At 41.5% G+C, this 10,612-nt stretch overlaps 2 protein-coding genes across 2 annotated transcripts; both read left to right on the forward strand.

The window, feature by feature from the left end:
- Positions 255-759, forward strand: LOC109719045 (mannose-specific lectin-like). Its single transcript, XM_020245541.1, has one exon. The coding sequence runs from the start codon at positions 260-262 to the stop codon at positions 752-754; it is 495 nt and encodes a 164-aa protein (XP_020101130.1). The 5' UTR covers positions 255-259; the 3' UTR covers positions 755-759.
- LOC109719535 (mannose-specific lectin-like) lies at positions 8,429-9,151 on the forward strand. Its single transcript, XM_020246277.1, has one exon. It carries the CDS (start codon positions 8,486-8,488, stop codon positions 8,978-8,980), a length of 495 nt encoding a protein of 164 aa, XP_020101866.1. The 5' UTR covers positions 8,429-8,485; the 3' UTR covers positions 8,981-9,151.

Genomic DNA, 10,612 nt, shown 5'->3' on the forward strand with positions numbered 1-10,612 from the left:
TCCATACCCATTGACATCCCTAGTCCCAAATAATCGCGGCCAAAGGATGTGACACCCGTCATCATCGAGAAACATCATTCATTTTACTCGATCACCCCATTTAACCACAATTAATCTCATGTTAATTACCTCCCAAATCCTTGCAGTAAAAAGTAATTAACCCCCCCTTCTCGCTCCATGTATAAATGGAGGATGTAGCTAGCCATGTCAAGGCAATAAGTACTATATATCACTACTGTTTGAGCTAGCTCACGCCACAATGTCTCCGCAGCTCTCCGTCGTCGTCGTCGGCCTCCTCGTTTCCTCGGCCGTTTTCGGCTTCTGTAGCGCGAGATATATCCTCTACACAGACGATATACTCGTCGGAGGCCAATCCCTCACCAACGGGAAATTCAAATTCACCATGCAGAGGGACTGCAACCTGGTGCTGTCTGACGACTCCGCGTCTGCCATCTGGGAGTCGGAGACGAATGGCCAGGGGACGAGCTGCTATGTCAAGATGCAGTCGGACGGCAACCTCGTCATCTACGACAATCACGAGGCCAAGTGGGCCTCCGGCAACGTGGGAATGGAAAGCAGCTACGTCTGCATTCTCCAGCGCGACCGCCAGGTCGTCGTCTACGGCCCCCAGCTCTGGTCCACCGCGCGTGCCGCCGATACTCCCGGGGTCCTCATATCTGCGAACTCCACCGACACTGCCACGCGCAAGGAATCGAACGCTACTCCGGATATGGCCATCGTTATTAATAACTAGTGGTGCAAGAGGAAGCTTTTGTTTTCAGAATATATATATATATATATATATATATATATATATACTTGCTTATCAAAATACTTTGTATTTGGTGGGGAATTTGTCATACAACTCAAGGGCTAGTTTGGTTTTCAAATAGAAAATTGTTTGGGCATATGTTAACGAAGATTTAGAGAGTATATATGTAAAACAAAAGGAATTAAAGAAATTAAAAGATAAGATTTTTTTTTGCCTTAAACTAAAAAGTTTATTTGGGGTTATCAAAAAAGGAATTGGTATTACCAAAGTAAATTTTACTATCATTACATTAAAAGAATTCAAATTTTGGCTAGATTGGATATGTCTATCACGATATCAAAACTTGTTTGGACAATATCAACTCTTTGTGACAAAAATGGGAAAGAAGGTTTTGGCCTCCAAGAGAGCTGACGAGTGGTCGTGTCCAGATTGTATTGGGCTCATGCACAGATTCGTCGTGTGTAACGTACTTGGTCTGATGTTGGGTCGCATTGAGTCCAAAAGTCCATTGGACTTAACTGGGCTAAGCTAGATGTAGTGGACTTTTCCAAAGCCCAAACTTAGTTCCCTCGATGAATCTAATTTTGTACTCTTTTTATTTGATACGTAAATGTTTCTATGGTACTAATAGAAATGTGCATGCAACAAGCCTTTTATAAAATTAAAAAATAATAATAATAAAATTTAAGAAAGATAGCTTTAATTATTAGTGAATTTTTTTAAAAAAATATTTGATTATAATCATCCAATTTGATAGAAAAACAGAAAAGATTTGATTACCATCCCTGCCGGCATGACCTGGACAGAGCTTAAGGGCCAAGCTGGGCCTCTCCTTTCAGCCCCGACGGCCTGACCCGATATGGCCCGAAACCGGCCTGGGCTGCATGACATAACCTGCTTGGACCATGCGAGTTGGGCCAGCAAAGGCCTTGGGGTAGGATCTTCGGTGAGAAGGGCCAGCCCTTCTCCCCGGGAGATTTCCTCCTAGACCTTGGGAGGAAGTTTTTGGTCCAACGCTTAATTTTTTTTTCAAAAAAATTAAAAAATTATATATATATATATATATATATATATATATATATATATAAATATATATATATATATTATTATTATATTATATGTAATTATTTTTAAACTTTTAAATTTTAATAAAAAAATAATTTATTTATATTTTAATATTTATATATATTTTTTTAAAAAAATAAAACAAAATAAAACCTTTATTATGGCTAGCCAGAAGCACGGCCAGGCTCCAACGCTCCGAGTTCTTCCAGCGGAAGGTGTTGTGTTCGCCAAGATGGATACTCCAGGCTCGGCACGACCCCGCCGAATTTGGAAACCGGCCGGGCGGCCTCTAGCCCTACTTGGCAACGAAAAATGTGGGCCGCGAGCCACATTACACCCATTTTGTACCATGCCGTTTTCAGATGTTAAACATAACAATTTTTGAAAGGTTGGATACAGTTATTTTAATGTGCTGATATGTTGATGATACAGAGTGTAGGATTGGTTGTGAATGAGAATTTCATCTTGCTTGAGTTTGGTTGAAAAGATTTACAAATTGTATTTATTAATTATTAAATTGTCTACTCTTGGGTTATGTTCGTGGTGTAAGCCTAACTATCAAGGTCCCATAACACTCCTAGGGGATAGATGAGATGGATTGAACATTTAAATTATTAGTGGTGATGGAAACATAAAATATATGACTAAAGCACGTATCTTTGATTGATGAAATCTTCAGTGCTCTATTTATTAATTATTTGAAGAATCTTCACGCCCCGGGGTCCCTTTAGTTTGAAAACCTGAACCCAGGGTATGCCAGATCCGCTACAAATACAGGGAATCTACTGTTCACACGGACAGAGTCTCCCCTATATTTGCACGGCGTCGCACAAGTACAAGATGTCCCAACAGAGTATAACCAGGATACAACCACAATACATGAATAGACAATTCCCAACATTCATTCACCATTCACCAGATATTTACCATTCAGTGTTTAAACAAAAAAACCACAAGAAAAACTCTTTTGAAAGCTGTTTCCTACACGAAAACCTTTTCTTTTTAAAACGCTACCACAAGGGGTAGAAAACTATTTTTTCCTTTTCACAAAATTCACAAGTTCTATAGTTCATTCAAAACCATATGAATTCGAATAACATAAACCAACTGAACTATAAAATATCAAAGCGATTAATAATACAAGTAAACAGGGTAGGAACTAAACCAACAAGCCGGGTCGGAAGCTCTAGCGACCACTACGAATGCGTCTCACGTCTCGTCTCATATCTCACCACCCGCAATACCTGAAAAATGGTGGGGTAGGTGAGAACATGTAAATATGTCTCCCCTCCCAGTGGGTACCGCAAGCCGATAAAGGCAAGGAGTACTCACCGGATCAGGAAGAGATATATAACAATATGGTAAACAGATACAGATGCTGATACGAAGAAACTACAGTAGCTATAACAGATAAATGAGCAATAAATAAAACTGCTACTGTAAGAAATGCAAAGCTTAGTATGCCTCAAGATAACCAAACCAAAACTGTACCAAATCTGGTGTCTGCTATATTGGTCCGTAGACCTCAAACGCTGCCTGTCACTGATCTGCACCGACCTAATTCACCCGCCCCGCAGGACGACCCATCCGGATAAGCACACCTCCGGTCGGTGGCCAAACCGACCTGGTGTCGTGAATACCCCCAAGTACTGTGACTAAGTCATGCTGGTATGCTCAATATAAAAACCGGCTGAAGCCGGTGCCTAGGCCGAAGCCAGAAACAAGGGCGTACCACGCCGAACCACGATCAACCAGATCAATAGATATGCAAATATATAGAACTACTCTACTCCTACTAAGAATACTAAGCATGCAAACAACGAGTAGAGTATACTGGAATAATCATAGGTGCAAGGCTCAAAATATACTATGCAATAGTAACAACACAAGAGTAAGGGTAAGAAACCATCAGTGAGCGTGCACCACTGTACCAACGTCGGATCGAAGTACCGACCTGTCACTGTCGCGTCGGAAAACCTGGATGCACACAAGTCGACCGGACCTACGAAGATCCACTAGGTTAGTATCCAACCCACTAACCTGAAGTACACAATCTCACAAACCTCCACAAAAGATCCCTGTAATCGGTTTTCCAAAACCAATTACCGTAACTCACCGGAAGTCCCGAAAACCACACTCGGACGCCGTTGGGACCCACTAAGTGTCCCGAAATGCACCGAGCGTACCACGAGTCACCCGCTGCCACAAAACACTCCTGTTTGGATGTCTTGGCAGCAAACACAAGATAACACCGCTACACAATTATCGCCGGATAATTGTACGAATCCGGGTTCCCGAAAGGGTCTATTTCGACACCGGAACCCATCGTCGCTCACCCATCATCACCGAACCCACAAAATGATGATAGTGACCAGCCAACAAGGCTCAGCGACAATTTACAGGACAATCAAATCACGTCGGAAGAAATCCGAACCGAAACCGCGTTCTTTCGGCGAATTTCGCGAAAAACGCACCGAAATCGACTCTTCGATTTCCGCAAAAGCTAATGAATCATGGACAATCAGTCCAGAGGTCACCATACATGCCTACACACTGCCCACAGTAGCCACAAAGCGCACAATTGCACAAAAGCCCCTGTATTTACATAAAATCCCAATATTTTTTATAAATCGGGCGATAACATGGCTCGTTCATGTAAATCGAGGACTCCCGAGGTCTACCGAGACATGCACTGATAGGTATCGATGTGTCGGAGGCCGTGCTCACGATCTGGAGCACAATAGCTCACTGTGGGAGGCGCGGGAGCAACCCGAAGTTCTGCCAACAGTGCGCAGTCGGGGAAAATCATACCGAACAGGCCGATACAATATCTGCTGATCCAAAGTAAGGTGAGCACTGTGATCGGCACTGACCAACGATCACGGTGCTCACCTCCGGTGCCATCAGCACAGCCTCAGATCGCTGGATAAACGTGCGCAAACCCGAAACAACAGCCAAAAAGGCTCTACAGGGTCGACACCGCCGAAACAGCAGAAGGGAGTGTCCCCGACAGAAACTAAAGTGAGCACGATGATCAGCAATTTGACATGATCATCGTGCTCCATTCCATAGAGATTGGGGAAGCTTGGGAAACTCAGGACAGCAAACCGCCATGGAATAGCCCTATTTCGGGCTTGGCCGGAGCAAGCTTTCTCCGGCCAGCTTCCGGCGGCACGGCGAGGTGCGCGCGGGCCAGGGATGGGTGCGGGGGAGGTGAGGAACACTATGCTCACCTCAGGTGGCGGCAGTGACGGCGGAGCAAACCGAGCCCGCACCAGCTAGGGCTCGGATTCCAGAGCAGCTGCAGCCACAGCGGCGGCCGGGGCTCCTCGGGGACGAAGACGGTAGGTCCCCAGAGGCCGGAGTAGGAGGAGGGAGGCGGCGGGCGATAGCGGCGGGGGCCCGCGGCTCGGGTATGGCCGCCCGAGCTTGGCTCGGTCTGTAGGCTAGGACGCCGGCGCCCAAGGCGCGCGGCGGCGGCGGCGACTCGCTGGGGCGGCAACGTCCGACGGGGAGGGTTGCCGAGGCTTCGGAAAAGGCGGCAGAGGTGGTCCAAGGGGCGGCGGTGCGGAGGCTAACCTCTGAAGCTCGGCTCAGCCCGAGCAGGTCTGGGCGGCCGCGGTTGACAGAGGCGGCGGCGGTGGCCCGCAGAGGCGGCGGCGACTAGCCAGGGGAGACTCCGACGAGGTCGGGGCGACGCCGGCGACGAACCCAGAGGCAATGCAGCCTCGGCTAAGCTCTAACCCGAGAGAAAGAGAGAGAGATGGATGGAGAGAGAGATGGATGGTGGCTCGGCGGCGGCCGGGGCTCAACCGGCGGCGGCCGAGGGTGCGCGGCTAGGGCAGGAGAGCAAGGTGAAGGTGGCAGGGGCGACTAGCGTAGCTGGGGGCTGGCTAGGGTTAGGGTTAGACGGAAGAAACCCTAAAAGCTCTATATATACCGAGGTGCCGATTTGCGAGTTAACCCACAAAACCTCAGTATTTCGAACTGAATCCCTCACAGTGCGTGAACAACGCGAGAATACCCCTTCACGTGAGATCTCGCGTAAAACGGTACATAAAATGTCGTGACTATTGCGAAATTACCGTTTTGCTAACACCGACCTTTTCTCGATCAACGCGCAATCTCCGTAAATCCGTCGGTCCGATTTGCAAACGGATTGCACCAGTGCGATCAGCACGACAGAGACCACAAAGCTACGATTTCGTTTCTCCTTGATCGGTCTCGGATTCGCGACGAACTCAGTCCATCATTCCAACGAAAGAAACTACGCACAAATACATATAAAACATGCATTTTTGAATTTTCTCGAAATCCGTGCCTCAAACTCAAAATCCGTCAGCGCTATCAGTTCTAGAATAACCAAACCGTTCGAAACAAGCTATTGGACTGCTATGAACGGAGTCCGATACGCGCCAGAAGCCAACTTCACATCGTGGCTTTTCCGGAAAACCGAGTTACTATTCACTTTAAGTGAAACTTGAAAATCGCGTAGAATCTTCGATTTAACTCGTTTTCTCCCGAAACTTGACGAGTACCTTTATAATTAAATTACACACAAAAATATCGTCAATTGAGGGTTTAACTACACTGAAAAAATTTTAGTCCTTACAATCTAATTGATTAGGTAAATGATATATGAATTCAACTCTCTTCCTCAAAAAAAAAAAAGAAAAAAAGTTTAATATTATATTTTTAAATAATTCAAAAGGATGTTTGGTAATAGACTTTTATGAAAGAAAACTAAATAGAGAGAGGAAAAAATTGAATATTTTTAAAATTACATGAAATTTCAATAATTTGAAAACCAGGTCAACAAGACTGGTCCTTATCGTGATTCAGTCTATAAAGTGGTTTGATACAATCTTTTAAATCGAATAAGTAAAAAAACCATTTTGAACCATTTGAACCAATGAACTGGTCCAATTTTAATTAAACAGTCCAAATTTTTTGATCAACTTATATTAAAATTCAACAGCTTAAAATCAACTTAGCTGATTTTATTTTCTGCTAAGATAGATTAATTTTCTAAAAAGTAAAAATTGAAAACTTATATTTACTTAATTTGGTCTAAAAATCAAAATTTTATAATTAAGTAAGATACAAAAATAATAATTTATGTTTATTTTTTTCTTTAATAAAATTATAATTAATAACTAAATAGTTATGATGTCGTGCTGACCATTCAAAGGTTCAATAAGTAACTCTTGACACACTAATATTTTCGCATTGTTGTTTGATTGGATATTTAAAGCATCGAAAAATTACGCAATTTGTATATAAATTACGGTACAATCTAAGGTCCTGCGGGGGGTCTAGCCCATGAGAGGAAGAGATTTTGTGGATAAGTGTTTCGTCTCGGCCACAAACGTATAGGCACATGTCTCACGAAAAAAAAATTCTACTGCATATCAATCACACCACTTCATCTATTAATATTCAATTATATTTCTTCTTTTACATAAAAGGTACAACGAAAATATTTTTTTTTTTTTTGAGAGATAGGTAGCACGCTACCCGCTTCGTTTATTTCATTTAGAAATAAACTTAGCTAGAAATGTGAATCAACTAGGATTCGAAGTTGGGTCTCGGATACCAACCACCAAGTTCTTTGCCACTTGCTCTAGGAACGAAAATATTATTTTAATAAAACGGGTGAGTTAAAGAAGAACAATCTGAATAGGTGATGATGCCATATCAATAATACAACTAATACATTCTAGATTTGTTTCTTCACCAAGCCAAAAAAGACAATGCCCTCGTGAAGCCAAAAAAAGACAATGCAATTATAAAGATGGTCCCAAATGTATAATTGCGCCCAATTTAAAGGGCATGGCACATATTGGATTTTATTGGGTTACTGGTTTTTTTGTGATTTAAAACTTGTTCAAATTTTATTTTTATTTTTCAATTGTATCTTTATCTTTATCCTAATCCTAATTTTTATTCGAATAATCTTATGCTCATCTTGTTCTATACGGATTTGACGCGTTGAAACAAGATTCTCGCCTAGGTTATAAATATGGGACGAGATTGCACGAGTTTAAATATAATAATAACCCGAGCATACCTAAACCCTCTCGCCTTTTTTCTACTTTCTCGCTATTAATTTTCGTCGAGTTTTCGTTGCTCGATCTGAAGCTGGTTGGGTTCATCTTGCGCCACCTTAAAAGCGTGCCGACGGGGTGGAATGCGGTCGTTGTATCACTAGGAGTAATTGTCGGAAAACCTCGCACGTGGAAGAACAATTTCGCTTCTAGGACAGTACTCTGCACGTCTCGATCCACAGGCCTTATCTTAACCTTATCTTTACAATATTTTTATTTAATTTTGTTTCGAATTTTTTTTATAGCTAAAATTAAATTTTTGAGTTGTTTTTAAAAAATATTATAATAAAATATCAGAAAGATTTTCTAACAGCACACACGTCTTAGCAAAATTTATATGGGTCGATCGATGATTTTACTCACCCTTTCAATTATTCCACGGTCATTAACCTCATCTACCGACCCGAATCCTTCAAGTAAACCCCTACATACGTGCCCGATCCATCTATAAATAGAGGATCTGGCTAGCTAGCTAGCCATCTCAAGGCAATGCAAAACTAAGTTAACGCGCGAGCCAGATAATCATCAGAAAATAATTAATATGTCTTCTCTACAACTCTCCCTCGTTGCCCTCCTCATTTCCTGGGCCGTTTTCAGCTCCTGCAGCGCCGAAAATATTCTGTACACCAACGACGCGCTCTACGGAGGCCAATCCCTCACGTGGGGGAACTACAGACTGACCATGCAGACGGATTGCAACCTGGTGCTGTACGACGGTGGAAATGCTGTCTGGTCGTCGGGGACCTACAACCAGGGGTCGGGCTGCTACGCCAAGATGCAGTCGGACGGCAACCTCGTCGTCTACGGCGGCTACAACAACGCCCTCTGGGCCACCAACACTGAGCGAGAGCAAGGCAACTACATCTGCGTTCTCCAGCGCGATCGCAACGTCGTGATCTACGGTCCCGCGCTCTGGGCCTCTGGGACTAACCGCGTGGGAACTCCCGGTGTTGTTATATCGGCCGCGAACTCTACTCAGACCGCCGCCGCGACGACCGAATCCAAATCTCCGAGCATCGCCATGGTGACAAATTAAACTAGTCGCGACATTCAGGGTGCTAAAAGAGTTTTTAATTTGCTTTCAGAATAATATATAAGGGCGATTAGTTAGCTAAGCTTTGCTTAGTTAAGTCGCCTGTGGCCTGTTACCTTGTTCTTGTTATGGTTTAATCTTAGTAATGCATTATCTAGCTAGGTTGCCTGCCGATATAAATCAATATATTTAAGAACAATTCTCTCTAACAACTTGAAAATTACTGGAGACCGTGACAAGACAACATATTAGTACAGGAATCATATATATATATATATATATCTGTTAAAACTGATAGGCTTATTAAAAGCCTTTTACATCTTAAACAAGAGAATCTTCCGATATATATACATTAATTTAATATAATATTAATATTATGTTGGGTCTTACTAGCTTGTGATAGGAATCTAATGTCATTAATTATTATTTTGGGCCTTACTTGAATCTAATATTATGTTGGGCCTTACCGACCATCTCTAGAGCAAATGACAAAGGGTTGGTGGTTAATACCTGACGTTTCAAGTTCGAATCCTAATTGATTCATATTTTCAGCTAAGTTTATTTCTAAAATGAAATAAACAAAATGAGTAGCATGCTATCTATCTCTATAAAAAAAAAAAAAAATCTAATATCATTAATTATTTACTAACAAAGCAGGAATATAAATACATGGCTGGTTTGATAAGAACAAAATGAAATAAGTCAATATTGAAAAAGGTGAACTAAGCCAAAAAAGAAATAACAATTATTAATCCGCTTTAACTGCAAGGAAAAGGAACCCGTTAAATTGCCATAACATTACTCTGGTATCATCACGTGGGCGTATATAGTGGGGCAGCTAATGGATAGGAAATTAGAGTAATCCTAGATATATAATCCCAAAAATAGGTGTAGTATTTACATTCATTTTATCCAAAGATGAAATATTTTTTATAAATCACATCATATGACTAGTAGATAATTTTTCACTCTTGGATGAGCCGAGAGTCAGATTAACATTCACTTTTTGTGAATGTACACATAGCTTCTTTCAAAAAATTATCAAAAGATGAACGATGATCTGAGCTTTTTTGGACTAGATGGGGCTATTTTCAAGCGAAAGCAAATGAATAGGAAATTAAAAATTTATCACAAGATAAATATTAAGATCTTAACGCTAATTTGAGCTGGGTTAATAGCATGCGTGATTTGCGAAGCATGAGTAGAAAAATAATTAGATGTCTTCCAAGAGTTTGGCTGGTTTGACTGGAGCTTTATGTAAATAAAATAATACTTTTGTCGTGAAATTCGGAAGGTCAAAAAAAAAAAAAAAGAAGTCTTCTGTTAACATAATGTTTTGCCAAGCCGAAAAAATTTCTATATAATAATTGTTTTTGTATAGAAATAACGGTATTGTATAAAAAATTGTCCTGTTGAATAATAGTTTAAATTTTTTTTCATTTTTTGACAATATTTTATTATACAATTATGACATTAATTATTTAATTCCCTTTTTTGGTTTTTATATATTCGGTCCGATTTCTTTTAAAACCGCTCAAATTGTTCTTATTCTCTCTCTTTTTCTAGCTCTTTTTTCCTCCCTGATCATTCTTCTTTTTCTTTTCTCTTCAACTCCTTCCTTCTCATTCTCCATCA

The sequence above is a fragment of the Ananas comosus genome, linkage group 13 (assembly GCF_001540865.1).
Source record: "Ananas comosus cultivar F153 linkage group 13, ASM154086v1, whole genome shotgun sequence".
Classification (NCBI taxonomy): domain Eukaryota; kingdom Viridiplantae; phylum Streptophyta; class Magnoliopsida; order Poales; family Bromeliaceae; genus Ananas; species Ananas comosus.